We start from the raw sequence: 17453 nt of genomic DNA on the forward strand, positions 1-17453 counted from the left end.
GGTAGGTCAGTCTGTGTTAAAGATACTACTTGCTGACCGTATACTCTTATAAGTTACTATATTTTGCTGAATAAATTTAAGAAGAAAATGGATTTAGGTTGCAGATAATCGTCACAGTCTTCTAATAATAAGGTTGCAGAATACATGCAGAATTTGGTGCCTCATGATCTTGAAAATAATTTTAAATCTAAAGCTCAACTAGCGCAATTACTAGATTATTAAAATTGTAACTATTAGGCTATATCTCAGTTAGAAAGAATGCGTCTCCTTCCTCAGCATTGTGATAGTTGTGTGGCCCTTACATATTATCATTTGAACAGATGAACATGGTACCTTCAGGCATCTGGAAACTTCTCCCAAGGATGTACCAACAATGTGGAGATCCATAATGCTTTTTTGATGTCTTGGCTGACAGTAGCCATTAAAATACTTCCACAGGTAACCCTCCAGTTAATAAAGTTAGCTTATCGCTTCTAAAGCCATGATACAGTTTGATGATACATGATACAGAATTTTCCAAGCTAAAGGTGTATGTAAAGTGTGTATGTGACCCACTGGATTTTTATATAGTGAATTATAGGGTAGCATTGTGGCTCAGTGGGTACCACGGTCACTTCACAGCAAGAAGGTCCTGGGTTCAATCCCCAGGTGGGGTGGTCTGGGTCCTTTCTGTGTGGAGTTTGCATGTTCTCCCAGTGTGTGGGTTTCCTCCAGGAGCTCTGGTTTCCTCCCACAGTCCAAAAACATGCAAGTGAGGGGAATTGATTGTTAGTAGGTTTAGTACATGGTACATTAACTTGTATGTTTTAAAAGGGTTTATCTAATTTTCTTTCTTATTCGAATACAGTAGACCCTTGACTTACGAATTTAATTGGTTTCGAAGGGCTGTTCTTAAGTCAAAATGTTTGTTAGTTAAACCTATTTTTCCCAATAAGAAATTATTTAAATAGAATTAATCCGTGCCAGACCTCCCAAACCACCCCTTACCTAACCCTGCTAATGTCTTAAACAGTCTTTTTTGTTATAAATACAAGTATATTTCCCTTAAATCTTAAATTATAGAATAGACATTCCTGTAATAAACAATAATAAACAACAATACACAGTAGTACTGTACATAAAAAACACACATCACATTTCAGTGCAGTACGTGTGCTGTACCATACACCATAATACATTTCATTCTTCTTCATAAAATGTATCTACCAGAAACAACAATAACTCATATTTCTCTATTATTTCCTTCTTTATTTCAATAGTGTTGTATTTTGTTGGTGTAATTACACGAAAGAAAGAATACTTTACTCCGAGTTCCTTCTTCTCTCTCACTCACTGTCCCCGCTGTCTGATACACCGTGACACCTACTGGCAGGAGTAATTATATAACACAACAATGCTTTCTCTGCAGCTTCTTTTTGGCCATTTTAATATAGAATTTTATGAAATATAACAAAAATACAGAAAAAAACACTGTCCACTGTCCGAATGTTCGCTCACTGTATATACTGTATATATACAGAGAGAGAGAGACACACACACGGTTGTACGGTAAACTGTTCATAACTCAAGGGTCTACTTTACTAAGAAAATTAGCTACAACTATACCTAAATGCATCAATTTATAAACTTATTTACCAAAAATGGTAACTTAATGACAGTAAAAGGCCATTCTGAGGTAATATCTCATACAATTTGCTTTTACTTGATGGTGGTCTAATAGTGGTGTTGTGTACCTCAACAGAACTATATTAATATAGTTTATAAAGGCATGTATATATAAAAGTTTAAATATATAAAAGCAGTAATATATACACGCATTTTTATTGAATAATCACCGCAGTATAAACATTTCTAGCCTCAAAAATAAGAACTGGTCACGTGACAGCCCTAGCTTGAGTCACGTGATTGCATTTGTTGACTGGTGTGTTGGTGTGGTCGGTGCAGCAGGAACAGCGATGTCATCTCAGCGGATCGGATCTCTGTTGAAATCATGTCAGACTTAACTTTACTAAAACACTACTAAACCCGAGATCAGATCTCCTCATGCTCAGGATAAAATAATCCCATTCTGGTTCATGGGAGGATTTCGCTTCTCGGGCTGATCAAGAGCCGATGCATTGAGTGAATGCAGCAGCAGCAGCAGGCCGTGCTAGTAGTGAAAGGTAATGTGATGTGAATGATCTGCTTTGTGCTCCTCTGATCGGGTTTCATTCTTCTATTCCTTAACTTATTTCTACATCTTTATATGTTTTGTTATAATGAATTGTACGGTACTGACATGCACATGACTGTATTTCAGATACACTCGTGTATTTGTACAATAGAAAGATCTGCTTAGGTCATCGAAACCTTAGTTTCAGCTCTTCACACATGATTATTGTCAAAATTCGAGAACAAACTAACAATAATTCGATTTAACATGCCTATTTGCTATTACTGAGTCATTGGTGTAATGTTATATTTTTCCTTACTGTTCCATTAATTTCATTATACTTCCCCAGTCCTTCCCTGATAATTGTTTAGATAGATAGATAGATAGATAGATAGATAGATAGATAGATAGATAGATAGATACTTTATTAATCCCGAAGGAAATTGAGGCCTCAGTAGCAAGTTACATAAATCAAAGTCAAAAAGTAAGTAATAGTACACACTACAGAGATTTACATTATACAAAAAAGTATCTGTATAACCACAACACTTGGACAACACACAACAAAACAGGACCTGAGGGTACATATGGTACATGTGATACATATGAAGGTGTTATTTCAGTTAACACTGCAAGGCTAGTATGGATTATAAGTCACAGTTGTAAGATATAAATAATAAAAAGAATTTAAAGTGAATTATAAAGTATAGAGTATAAAGTGAAACCACAGTGCAATATAGGAAATGTAAGAAAAAGTACGAAAATGTGCAGATTTATGTACATAAGGTGCGGATGTGCTGTCAGTGCCTGTGCACATGAGTGCCCACAAATGTGAACACTCACGTGCTCACCCACATTCACATATTATTGTACATGTACAAGTGACACAATTCTGTTACATTCAGTCCTCAGTTCCTCCCCGTCCCCTCTGCGTAGAGTTAAAGAGCCTAATGACTCTGGGAACAAAGGATTTCCTGAGTCTGTCTGTAGAGCAGCTCTGTGACAGTAGCCTGCCACTAAACACACTTCTCTGTTGCAGAAAAGTTGTGTACAGTGGATGGTTTTGATTGTCCATAATGGAAAGCACTTTGTTCAGAGTCCTTCTCTTTGTTACAGTTACAAGTGAGTCCAGCTCTATTCCGACCACTTTTCCAGCTTTCCTGACCAGTTTATCCAGCCGTGTTGCATCCCTCTTCTTAATGCTGCCTCCCCAGCACACCACACTATAAAAGAGAGTGCTAGCAACCACAGATTGATAAAACATCTGTAGGAGTGTCCTACCTATGCTGAAGGACCCCAGCCTTCTCAGGAAATAAAGCTGTCTTTGTGTCTTTTTGTATATATTGTCCGCACTTTCAGACCAGTCCAATTTATCATCCAGCTGCAGTCCAAGGTACTTGTAGGTCCTTACTAACTCCACATTAGACTCCTTAATAGAGACTGGCTGCAAGGGATGCCCAGATCTACGAAAGTCCACCACCATCTCTTTAGTTTTCGATGAATTTAACTGTAGATGGTTCAACTGGCACCAAGCAACAAAGTCATCCACCAGGTTCCTATACTCCTCTTCCTGTCCATCTATTTATTTATTAGGATTTTAACGTCATGTTTTACACACCTTGGTAACACAAGATTCATCAGTTCACAAGTTTATTGTCTAACACAGTCATGGACAATTTTGTATCTCTAATTCACCGCACTTGCATGTCTTTGGACTGTGGGAGGAAACCGGAGCTCCCGGAGGAAACCCACACAGACACGGGGAGAACATACAAACTCCACACAGTAAGGACCCGGACCGGCCTACCTGGGGATCGAACCGAGGACCTTCTTGCTGTGAGGCGACAGTGCTACCCACTGAGTTTTGTGCTGATCAGCCACCCTGGTCTAGCTGGCTTTGCTGGTGGAAATGATGGAAATTCTAGTTGACCGGCTTGGTCTGTTCTAGCAGGTTATGCTGGTCGGCATCAAATAATTACAATTCACAATCTTTATTAAAGTCATCATTAATATATCTGGATTATAATACTAATATACTAATCCTGAAAGCAGGTCTAAATGCAGTCTGATTAATAGTAACATGTAAGTACCTTAACTGACCTTAAACATTCCAGCCAGACATGTTCTAGCTTAAACTACAAAAATCCATTTTATTTTACTAAAACTATCTTCAAATTAAATATTTATCCAAACAATAACAGTAAAATACTATCTGTATCTGTATGAGTCTGAAAGTTATGACATTATTTTTGTGTGTCTGGTTAACTGCAATCTTTTGTGAATCACAAGACTGGACAGTCATTGGGTCATTGATCATTGGTTGTATTCCTATAGCCATTGATTTGCATCATGACCTAGAAACCGAGTCCCAAAATATTGCACAGAAAGAGAAAAGCTAAAATGAATTCATGTAGGGCTATAGAATGTTGACCAGAAGGTTATAGGCACAATGCCGGCTTTACAGAGCTGCTCCACTTTATTGTTCAAAGTATGCAAACATTTGACTGTTTACATTAATATGGAGTTGCCTTCCCTTCCACCCCTGGCCTACTTCTAACAGCCTCCACTTTTATGGAAAGGCTTTTTTCTAGATTTTTTGTGTCTGTGGGAATTTGTACCCATTCAGTGAACTGAGCATTTGGAAACTTAGGCACTGATTTTAAACAAGAAGTCCTGGCTCACACCCAGCTCTCCATTTTATCCTTAAGGTAAGGGCTCAGTGTGGGTTTCTGGAGTTGCTCCAGACCAGACAGACCAGACTTCACAAACAGGAAAGGGTTTTCTGTGGCTTGACTGTGGAAAGTGGCACCTGTGCTTCAGGAGCTTCTAATTTGCATTAAATCTTAATAAAGAGTTGCGAAGCCACAACAAGCGATTCCAGGATTAGTAATGTGTGATTGCTGTTTATATCTCCCTATTTTACAGATCACCAGTAGTCATTCCATATTTTTCCCTCACAATGCCATGGTTCTGATTTTAAATTTAATAAAAACAGTTCAGGATTTTGTGTAACAGTAAGAATCAGGTTCTCTCCACCATGTCTGCTTTACTTCTGTATAGAAGTGAAACTCTGCTTCACCTTCATATAAACAATATGTCTCATTGGTGGCGGTTTAAAAAGGTCAGATATAATTTTCAGCGGCAAGCTGTAGAAACCGAGTGTCAAAGCGGTAAATCTGCACTCAAGGTAACACAGTGACTAGGTAGGCGACATTGCCTTGCTTTATAGGAAACAATGTCCCGCCTGATCCATAATGAAGTTTGTAGGTGAAATTTGTGATCATTGAAATTAATTGCTTTTGTTGATTAGTTAGTTGCAGCCGTTGTTTGCTTATATTTAGTGTCTGTGAGCAAGTAAGGTTATTAACCAGAAAGTCATTTTAATGACCAATTTGTTTCATCATTAATGGTACTTAAACCTCCTTCAAAAGGTTCTCCAGGGTACTTAAGTTTAGTGTTTAATATAGAGTAAATACTGTGTGGGCTATTTTGTGATCTTGAGATGTCTGGGACACAAATCTAACATTAAATCATGGCTAAAGGGAACAGATACCAGGATGAAAAATGCCAGTGTCAGAAAATAATTACAAGACGGTACAACACAGTTTATCTAAGGTAAAGTTTTATAGATACTGGGCTGGAGGAGGACCCAAAAACAACAATCATAAACAGGCTCATCCAGCTTACTGTAATGGAAAATGCTCACTGCACTTACTGTATAGCCTTACTCTTTATAAATGTCTGTGTGTGTGACGTGTGTGCTGCTCTAAGGTGATTGATAGGTGGTACCACTGGTTTAGTGGAATAAGCATATCAGTAATATGAATTGCCTATCAGCAATCAGTCATGACAGGCGTCTCAGAGCTCTAAACACTCAATGTAAATAAGGGACGTAATGTGGCCTATTGGAACAAAACTATGTGCTATAAATATCCTAGAACATTTTTGTTCTGTTATTGTGCTTTTTGGAAGGGTGCTCGGGAGGCGTAGCGGTAAAATTAGTTAGCCCGCTACCACTACTGAATCTCAGCTGTGTTGTTTGGCCAGTCTGGTGTCTACGCACATGATTGGCTATATGGGAAAGGCAGTGGGGGGGAGGTTGAACAGCTTAGCGTTTGGGAAGTTCACTTGTCGGTTTGCTCTCAGTTCCTGGATGTTGTGGCCTAGTGGTTGAGGTACTGGACTAGTAACTGAAAGGTCACTGATTTAACCCCACCACTGCCAGGTTGTCACTGTTTGGTCGTAACCCCCAGTTGCTTAAACAATATACTGTCACAGTACTGTAAGTTGCTTTGGAAAATGTAAACTATGGCAGATCAGGTGTGCAAAATAAAGAGATCCTGAATGGTGACCATTGACGGAGCAGCCCAAAGAAAACAAATTGTCTTGTTTTGGGGCATTAGAATTATTATGGGATGCCTAACTGAACTCGATCAGCCATAACATTAAAACCACCTCCTTGTTTCTACACTCACTGTACATTTTATCAGCTTCACTTACCATATAGAAGCACTTTGTAGTTCTACAATTACTGACTGTAGTCCATCTGTTTCTTTACATACTTTTTTAGCCTGCTTTTACCCTGTTCTGTAATGGTCAGGACCCCCACAGGACCACCACAGGTATTATTTGGGTGGTGATGATTCTCAGTACTGCAGTGACACTGACATGGTGGTGGTGTGTTAGTGTGTGTTGTGCTGGTATTAGTGGATCAGACACAGCAGCGCTGCTGGAGTTTTTAAATACCGTGTCCACTCTCTGTCCACTCTATTAGACACTCTTACCTAGTTGGTCCACCTTGTTGATGTAAAGTCAGAGACGATTGCTCATATATTGCTGCTGTTTGAGGTGGTCATCTTCTAGACCTTCATCAGTGGTCACAGGACGCTGCTCACGGGGTGCTGTTGGCTGGATATTTTTGGTTAGTGGACTATTCTCAGTCCAGCAGTGACAGTGAGGTGTTTAAAAACTCTGCTGTGTCTTATGTGTCGCTGCTGTGTCTTATCCACCACCCAAATAATACCTACTCTGTGGTGGTCCTGGGAGAGTCCTGACCATTGAAGAACAGCATGAAAGGGGCTAACAAAGTATGTAGATAAACAGCTGGACTACAGTCAGTAATTGTAGAACTACAAAGTGCTTCTATATGGTAAGTAGAGCTGAAAAAAGGGACAGTGAGTGTAGAAGCAAGGAGGTGGTTTTAATGTTATGGCTGATCGGTGTGTGTTAAGGAACATTTTGCCTAACACAGAACACGGAACGGAAATAACAGAATTTATAATATAATATAATAATGCTGTTTATTAATTCTCAGTTTGCCACATTCAGTCAGAATAATAAAACTGTAATGTGTGATAGTCTCTCTATCTCTCTATAAACTTCTTAGTATTTTTAATACAGTTACACTACAGATGTTCTGATTTATTATTCTTTTTATTTAGTGGCATGTGAAGATGAGGCTCCACCCAAACTCATTTATCTTCACTGACAGTTTGTTGGGTGCTTCTGCATCACAAAGTGACCCTACACAGTAGGGTTTTGGAACCACCTTGACAGACGACGAGCTTTTCTATTCATTTTGCCACATTTCTTCTCGTCTTTGCAGGTTGTGCAGCAGTGGTCACCTGACATGGCGGTGTTGCGGCAGTTTGGACTGCTTCTTTGGAAGAACTACCTTCAGCAGGTGGGTTTTGCTTTTTTTGTTTACTGTCACCTTGGCTGTAGTTTATGTGATTCCCAAATGGTGAATGTGTTTTTCATTGGTTAATGTTTGATAACATGTTTGCTTAACTATATAGCCTTGTTTCATTACACTCTTGAACATTTCTGGGTGTGGCGATATTTTGTTCAGTGTGTGATGTTCTGCAATATGTTGTACAGCTGTTGACTTCTCTATGTCCAGACATAGTGTAGTTTCTACACTCACTGTCCATTTTATCAGCCCCACTTACCATATAGAAGCACTTTGTAGTCCTACAATTACTGACTGTAGTCCATCTATTTCTCTACATGCTTTGTTAGCCCCATTTCATGCTGCTCTTCAATGGTCAGGACCCCCACAGGACCACCACAGAGTAGGTATTATACAGGTGGTGGATCTTTCTCAGCACTGTGTGTCAGTCTGTGTTGTGCTGGTATGAGTGGATCAGACACAACAGCGCTACTGGAGGTGTCCACTTACTGTCCACTCTATTAGACACTCCTACCTAGTTGGTCCACCTTGTAGATATAAAGTCAGAGACAATCGCTCATCTATTGCTGCTGTGTTTAAAAACTCCATCAGCGCTGCCGTGTCTTATCCACTCATACCAGCACAACACACACTAACACACCACCACCATGTCAGTGTCACTGCAGTGCTGAGAATGATCCACCACCCAAATAATATCTACTCTGTGGGGGTCCTGACTATTGAAGAACAGCATGAAAGGGGGCTAACAAAGCATGCAGAGAAACAGATGGACTACAGTCAGTAATTGTAGAACTACAAAGTGCATCTATATGGTAAGTGGATCAGACGAGCTACTGTAGCTTAAATTGCTGATTCTGATAGAAAGGTGGCAGAATACACAGAGCATCACAGTTTGTTGCTTGTGGGGCAGCAAAAGGGGGACCAACACAATATTAGGAAGGTGGTCATAATGTTATGCCGGATCAGTGAATAAATAAAGAAACCGGATTTCTTGCAAGAAGCTTTGATTTTGGATTTTTGAAATTGATACTAATCAAATACTAAACCCACATACACACATCAGAACCATTTCTCAATAGTTACTTTGCACAAAGACCAAACGTTGTAACTTGTGACATTACTTATCTGTGGCTGAGAGTTTGCTTCTGCACGTTTTGTGTGTATGACCAAAATTGTGACATAAAAGAGTTTCATAAAGTCAGCAAACGCTTTATCTAATCACTTGGTGGAGGGTTAAAAGGATTTTTGTGTTCAAACAAACACTATCGATAGCTAAGCCTTTTTACCCCTCTGTAAGTAGGGCGAAATTTCTTTATTGTGCTTTGGAATTCATTTTAAAGGCTCACAATCTGCACAACTCTGACAATATTTATACAGTTAAAGTCAGAAGTTCACACAGACCAATGATGCTCGTTTATAAAGCCAGTTTATTAAACCCCAGACTGTACCAGTCTTCAAGTCTGGCTTTGTCTTGGTCTACCCTTTAGAACTTGAGTAAAATAGGCATCAAGGCTTTTCTCTGTACTAGCACCCGAGTGGTGGAATGAACTTTCCTGGTCTGTTTGAACAGCAGTGTCTAAATAGAAAACAACCCTACACTTACCGACGTCTCTAAATAACCTGGTCATCCGCTTTGTTTAGCCTTCAGCAAGATTCTGGAACAAATACTTGGATCTTTGACTACTGTACTTGGAAGAAGGGGTAGATTTGAACCAAATTGGTTGGTTGACTGTGTGTGATGTGACTTTTTGCTACAGTTGACGTCAAAACCATATTCCAGGATCGACAATTTCAGGAGAATCTTCATTTTTCATTGGGCCATTCACTGGCACTAAACAGCCCAGGGTGATAATACTAAAAGCACTAAGCTAGGGCACCCAGGTGGCGCAGCGGGATATTCAGCTAGCACACTTCCACCGGTCGGCTGGGCGCCATCTACCGGGCATAATTGGCAGTGCCTGCAGCAGACACGCTTCTGCTAGGGCGGGATGACAGGACTACGTGGGTGGGGTCTTCAAACGCTGTGTAAGGACCCTGATTAGCAGATAGAGAGGTGCCTGTGCAGAGTGCCTGGGTGAAAAAGGGTTCCGCTAAGGGCTGCGCGCGGGTCGGAGAAGGCGCAGGCAGCAGTATACCCACCTCGACCTTTAATCAGGGATCCCCCAGCAGCGGGGGGATTGGCTACGCTAAATTGGGAGAAAATGGGAAGAAATGCATAAAAAAGCACTATGCTGACAGTAGGTGCAGTGTTGTTGGGTTCAAATGTCTTATCTTTTCTCCAAACTATATCGAAAACCAAATGATCTTTTCATCTGACCAGGAATGCCCAGAATGCATTTTCTTTCCATGTAAACTACATCAAATGCCAATTGAGCTTTCAAGCTTTCAGTTGTGATTTTTTTATTTTTATTTTTTTATTTTTATTTTAATAAATTTAGCACGTCCAATTTCGTCCCATCTATCATCCTCTCATTAGTGCGGATTCCTGCTCCTGATTGGGGCTGACGAGGCCGTTCCACGCCTCCTCCGAAACGTGCACAGCCAATCGACCGTCTTATCACCCATACTTGACGAGTGTAGCGTGGCAGAGTACTGTGCACAGAGGATCACACACTCCGCCGCACCCCCTCCCGTCTCCATACAGGCGCCACCAACCAGCCAGCAGAGGGCGCAACCGCCCCGTTCCTGAGAGAGCATCCCCTACGATCTCAAGTCCCGCGCCCCCACCCGGACAACAGGCCAATTGTTGTCCATAGCCGCCCAGCCTCGACCGTGAAGGCAGAGCTGGATTCGAAACGACGCTCCTTCGAAATCCAGCTCTGGTTGCAGCGCGTGTCTTTTACCGCTGCGCCACCTGAGCGGCAGTTGTGATTTTTAAAACAGCCTCTAAATTATGATTTCTTGGCCATGTAGCCTGACCCCTTTGTCCCTGCATCTTCTAATTCATGGTGACCTGTTTGGTGTCTCATAGATGACCATCTGGACAAATTTCCTCTCAGCTGGGGTTTTGTTTCTCGACCTTGGCAAAGAGACCTCTGTTTTTTGTACTTTGTATTTGTGGACAATTGTTTGTACAGCTGATATTTGGCTTTAAAGCTAAGAAGTGGCTTCAAGTAGTCCCTTAAAAGTGAGCCAAAAGAGTAATAGTGAAATCTTGAGACCACTATAAACGAAACACATCTCACTTACAACTGTTTGACTTTAACTATATATCATTACTGTAAAATTACTGTTAAAGTTACATATACCATAATATATGTGATTCATTTGCTCTACAGAAGCGACAGATCTTGGTGACCCTGGTGGAGATTGCGCTGCCTCTTCTCTTCTCCGCCATCCTGATAGTGCTACGTCAGAAGGTGACGTTCACCAACTACCCTAATGCCACTCATTACAACAGCTTCTCCCTGGAATGGCCACCCTCCCGTCTGCCCTGGGGCCTACAGCTCGCGTACGTGCCCGGAAATTCGAGTGTGGTGCGGCAGGTGGCTGAAGATGTACAGCTCAGCTTGGAACGGGGCTTCATCAGCGCTGGTAAGAGCATTACATGGAGCAAAAATGTACCCATGCAAGTTGGGAAATAAACAGAGTAAGTCTTCCCTCTTTATTTCCCCCTATAACCGCCCAGGCCGGATAACCACACGCCCCCTCTGACACCCTCTAATATGCGGCTGCTTCTTATCACCTGCTAGTCTCGGGTTCCCATACAGAGCCGCTCTAAGCTCCGTGTGACTCCACCCCCACTTGCGCAGACGCCTGGACCAGCTCGGAGATCACATATCATAGTGTGGCGAGAAGAGACCCCGTTCGACCTACCCTCCCTCAATCGCGGCCAGTTGTGTTTAAGATTTCAGTGAGTGGTGAGATTCAGAGATTTCAGCAGTGGTGTGCTAGTACATTAGTAGCACCCGAGTGCCCTGACTGCTCGTTTGACTAAATGTGAACAAATTGCCATGGTAATTCGAACTGAGCACGAATCCTTGCAGTGTGAGTGTATGCCAGGCTTGATGCATTAAACTATACAATGGTTTGACCTGAACTGCCCATACTTGCTTTAATCCAATCCGCATAGAGCTGAAAAACGAACCAGCATGCAACCTGACACACTGTACCATACGAGGAAGTCTGTTCTACTCCTCCAGGTTAATAATTGTTTTGAATTGCTGTAAAAGACCTAAAAGTATAAAGGCGCTTAAAGCTGGATTTGTGGTGAGTCGTGGAACATGGACTCTGAACTGTGTGTGGTAACTGCACTGCATGAGGAGTGTACAGGATGTGTTTGAGGCCAACTAATCGCATATAACCAGACTAGCCAGACACAAAGATAAACTTAAACAAACCCAGTGCAATGCACTAGCCCACCATCACTGAGATTTATTACATGAGCTGTGTTGCCGACCTGGCTGGACGTCCAACAGACGCAGTCGGCTGTCAGTGGGGTGGATGTTGACTGATGCAATGATGGTTCCTCATTGCTGCTACAAAATGCCATCTTAGCTGGATTAAAGTTGGGGAACTTGCGTACAAAAAGTGCAAAATAACAGCTAAGCAAAATCAAACCCTTAGTTTACATCAGCAAGTTGCGGCTGCTTTCAGGTGGCTGTGTCCCAATTCACATAATATCGTACTAAATATTATGTGTTATTATTAAACTTTAAATAGTTCAGTTGCAGAACCATTTTCTAAAAACCGAACCATGAGCCAGGAGGCTAAACCTTAGAGTTGGTTTTCCAACAGGACAAAGACTAAAAACATACTGTACATATACTCGATCAGCCATAACATTAAAACCACCTCTGCTGGAGTTTTTAAATACCGTGTCCACTCACTGTCCACTCTATTAGACACTCCTACCTAGTTGGTCCACCTTGTAGACCTTCATCAGTGGTCACAAGACGCAGCCCATGGGGCGCTGTTGGCCAGTAGTGACAGTGAGGTGTTTAAAAACTCCAGCAGCGCTGCTGTGTCTGATCCACTCATACCAGCACAACACACACTAACACACCACCACCATGTCAGTGTCACTGCAGTGCTGAGAATGATCCACCACCCAAATAATACCTGCTCTGTGGGGGTCCTGATCATTAAAGAACTGGGTGAAAGCAGGCTAAAAAAGTATGTACAGAAGAAGATGGACTACAGTCAGTAATTGTAGAACTACAAAGTGCTCCTATGGTAAGTGAAGCTAATAAAATGGACAGTGAGTGTAGAAACAAGGAGGTGGTTTTAATATTATGGCTGATCGGTGTATGCTGTATGTTCATTATTTTATCAGAAAACCCAAATATACGAGGGATCTTCAAAAAGTTTCCTCACTTTTATATTTTGGTTGGAAACGGTGAGGGTGGGAGGAGGAGTAATTGTTTGTGGCCGAGAGACTGAGAGAGAGCTTATAGTCTGGATTTAGCGCCTTCTGATTTCCACCTTTTTGGACACTCAAAGAGGCTTTAAAGGGAAGAAGATTTTCATGTGATGATGTGAAAGCAGCAATGCATCAGTGGCTACACGCTCAACCAAGAACATATTTTGCTGACAGCATTAAAAAGTTGGTATGACGCTGGGAATCCTCAGCTTATCCTCAGCTGACTTCCAGTCAGACAGGCAAGTATTCCACTAGGAAACAGGTGTTACATGTTGACACTGATTAAAAGTACTTTATGAAAATGAGAGGGAGCGTTATGCTTCGGGCCAGGCTGATCACTGGAGCGCTGCTGAAATCGGCAAAGCCACATCGCAGTGTTCCACAGAGGATCCACAGTGGAACCTGTTTGTCTTCTTTTTATGTTTGTTATTATTGCCTGTTAGCTGGAGACCAGTCCCTGTGGATAAACTGGTTTGTTTATTTGAGTTAAATGATGTGTGTGTGTGTGTGTTCGGGACTTGTGTCGTGATATGGCTGAATGCCAAGCCTAGCTTATCTAAAACTGTTACAAAGTCACGAGCGTCCACGATTTCACCCATGAAACTGCTAAACGAATCTTTATTAAATGTATGATTTAATTTTATATTTTCAGCGTTTAGCAGCGTTTTGTCCAAAGCTGTGCTGTGACGGTATACACCGATATATAAGTATACTCCAGCAGCGCTGCTGTGTCTTATCCACTCATACCAGCACAACACACACTAACACACCACCACCATGTCAGTGTCACTGAAGTGCTGAGAATGATCCACCACCCAAATAATACCTAATCTGTAGTGGTCCTGGGAGAGTCCTGACCATTGAAGAACAGCATGAACAGGGCTAACAAAGCATGCAGAGAAACAGATGGACTACAGTCAGTAATTGTAGAACTACAAAGTGCTTCTATATAAAAAGTGGAGCTGAAAAAAGGACAATGAGTGTTGAAATAAGGAGGTGGTTTTAATGTTATCGCTGATCAGTGTACAGTCTAAGCAATTGAGGGTCAAGGGCCTTGCTCAAGGGTCCAACAGTGACAACCTGGCAGTAATGAGGCTTGAACCAGCAACCTTTTGATTACTAGTCCAGTACCTTAACCATAGGCTACAATTGCCCTCATTTTATTATGTTTCTCCCCTCATTACCCAATCCAGTCTTGGCCAATTGGAGCTTTACTCTCTCCTTCTGCCACCCCCACTGCTAATCACTGAGGGTCGAGGCTTCACTCACCCCCTCTGACACGTTTGCGGTCACTTCGCATTATTGCTCGTTGAAAGCCACACGTGCAGGCGCCTCCACCGGTCAGCAGAGGCTGATATGACAGCCATTGTCCCTCTCCTACAAACACACAGCAAATCCTATGTCTGTATAGGTGCCTGGCTGGCTGATAGCCAGTACTGTGACAGTACACAGTCTATACAGTCAATTGAGGGTTGAGGACCTTGCTTAAGGGTCCAACAGTGACAACCTGGCAGTGATGAGGCTTGAACCAGTGACCTTTTGATTACTAGTCCAGTACCTTAACCACCTACCCTTATTTTAATACATTTCTCCCCTCATTACTCAATTACTGCTGCCACCCCCACTGCTGATCACAGAGGACCGAAGGCTGTCATGCGCCCCCTCCGTCACATGTGCAACTTCTTTTCACCTGCTAGGGGCGGGGTCTCACAGAAAGCCACACGTGCGGGCGCCTCGACCAGTCAACAGTGGTCGATATTGCCCCAGAGACGAGGACCTGTTTCAGCTATTGTACCAATCATGTGTCTGTGTAGGCGCCTGGCTGGCTGATAGCGAGGATAAAGTATTCAGACCACAAATTAAAAACATAGTAACAATAGTACAACCCCAACTGCAAAAAGTGAAACTTGTAGGTCAAATAAAAATAAAAAGCAGTGATTCGTAATCAGTATTTTAGAGGTATTTTATTAAAATTAGAAAACAGATCAAGAAAGTGATATTTAATGTATTTATTTATCATTTATTTATTAATTTTTTTCATTTTTTGGTCATTACTAGTCACTGGTGGTACTAAACCACTGTTACCCAAAAAAATGTTCTTATAAAACTAACCCTGTCTGGAGGGTGCAACAGACACCAGGAGTTTAATGACGTTTCTGAACGCGTGATTATTTTTTATTCTGATTTTCTTTCTCTTTCCAGTGCGTGGCTTCGAGACAGAAAACCAGCTCGAGGAGTTTGTCAAGACAGACCCTAAATCAGGCAAGATCTTGGCGGCGGTGGTCTTCGAGCACTCCTTCACGCAGGACGAGGAGCCTCTGCCACTCCAGGTAAAGAATTCAAGTCCACACCCGTTTTCTTTTACAGTGACCCTTTTAAATGCTGACACTGTGTAATCACACCTTTCACCTCACTGAAACAGTTGCTGTTTTTAAGTGTCTGAAGAGCTGAACCTGTAGAACCAGAATGTCTGTTTCTTTTTGCACATCAGCGATGTAGGTGAAGTGCTGTCAGAGTTAAGATCAGCGTTCTTACTGTAAGATAGTGGTGTCAGATATCAGCCGCAGCAGAGGTTTGGGATGAGTGTGTTATGGTTGGAACACCAATACCTCTTTGTCAAAAAATAGTTTTTATAGTCGTTTACCTTCTTCAACCAAATTTCAGTCAAATATACACTAATCAGGCATAACATTATGACCACCTTCCTAATATTGTGTTGCTGCCAAAACAGCCCTGACTCTTGAAGGTGTGCTGTGGTATCTGCCACCAAGATGTTAGAGTAGCTCGTCTGTTGAATCGGACCACATGGGCCAGTCTTCGCTCCCCATGTGCATCAGTGAGCCTTGGCCGCCCATGACCCTGTCGCCGGTTTTACCACTGTTCCTTCCTTGGACCACTTTTGATTAGGGACGTAACGATACACTCTACCCACGATGCGATGCGCTTCACGATACTGGGTTCACAATATGTTTTTTTTCCCGATTTTTTAAACAGAAATAAATTGAAGACAAATTATGACAAAGTTTCCTTTTATTATTTCTCTTTAAATAAAATAAAATACTGTATTTGTGCTTATCTTTTTTTTTTAATTTAAATAATGAATGTCCTTTTATTTCTGAGGTAGGTACAAACTATGCAAAACAATGCTGCACATTTCCCTTTTTGTGTAAAAACACCTAAAATGAAATATCCCACATTAAATAAATAAATGAATAATACAAATAAAGAAAGTATCCTCACATAAATACATTTAGCTGGAAAATTCGGAACTTGGCAACCCTGTAGTCAGACCCAGAGCCCTCTGCTGTTTAAAGTGAACATCGATTCATTGTACATGTAAACCGATTTGAATCGTTACACATGTGAATCGATTTTTAACTGTCTTGTGGTTCATCGTTACATCCCTACTTTTGATAGATACTGAGCACTGCAGACGGGGAACACCCCACAAGAGCTGCAGTTTTAGAGATACTCTGACCCAGTCGTCTAGCCATCACAATTACTTGCTCAAATTCTTATGCTCGCCCATTTTTCCTGCTTCTAACACATCAACTTTGAGGATAAAATTGCAACAGATTGGTGCCCTGCCTTATGCCCATTGTTTCCCAGTAAAGCCAGATCTGCTGCGACCCAGATCAGTATAAAGCGGCTCATGACGATGAAACGAATGTAATTACACAGATTTTTAATTTGTCATACATCATTTATTAAAGAATACAGCTCAAGCGAGAGTAACAAGCTTTGCTGTGGTATTTTAGCATAGAAGTAAAATCGCCCCACCCACCCCTCCACTTGTCTATCTTTACACATTTTATTTTCTTACACCTGTAGGTCAACTACCACCTGCGTTTCACCTATAGCCCCCGGAACGCCCCTACAAAGGAAAAATCGGAGTTAAATCCAAACAATGACCTGGACTGGCATACATCTAGTCTTTTTCCACTCTTCCAGCTGCCAGGACCTCGAGAGCAGCATGATTCCCATGGAGGCACACCGGGTAAGTTCACTGATTGGTATGTTCAGCTAGTCGTATCCAATTACCTGACCTGCATGAAGCGAATTTATATGCGGATCAGCTTTATTCCCTGTCCCTGTCTCACCATCGATCACCTCCGGCACCCTGCCCTTGAACAACAAGCCAATAGTTGTTAGTGTAGGTGCCCAGCCAGCCGGGTGGCAGAGCTGAGATTCGAACTGACAGGTTTGAGATGTCAGCTCTCGTGTGCTAGTGTGTTGTACCGTGGCCC

General features: G+C 41.8%; 1 protein-coding gene across 1 annotated transcript in view; it reads left to right on the plus strand.

The window, feature by feature from the left end:
- The first annotated feature begins 1954 nt into the window (after positions 1-1954).
- The window catches only part of abca3b (ATP-binding cassette, sub-family A (ABC1), member 3b), a 42840-nt gene continuing 27341 nt past the window's right edge, over positions 1955-17453 (plus strand). The window contains exons 1-5 of the mRNA XM_063018849.1: positions 1955-2162; positions 7758-7835; positions 11123-11378; positions 15409-15536; positions 17038-17203. Coding sequence (XP_062874919.1) covers positions 7782-7835; positions 11123-11378; positions 15409-15536; positions 17038-17203 — 604 coding nt within the window. The 5' untranslated portion in view covers positions 1955-2162; positions 7758-7781. The remainder of the gene's footprint in view (positions 2163-7757; positions 7836-11122; positions 11379-15408; positions 15537-17037; positions 17204-17453) is intronic.

This window comes from Trichomycterus rosablanca, chromosome 22, assembly GCF_030014385.1.
Source record: "Trichomycterus rosablanca isolate fTriRos1 chromosome 22, fTriRos1.hap1, whole genome shotgun sequence".
Lineage (NCBI taxonomy): Eukaryota > Metazoa > Chordata > Actinopteri > Siluriformes > Trichomycteridae > Trichomycterus > Trichomycterus rosablanca.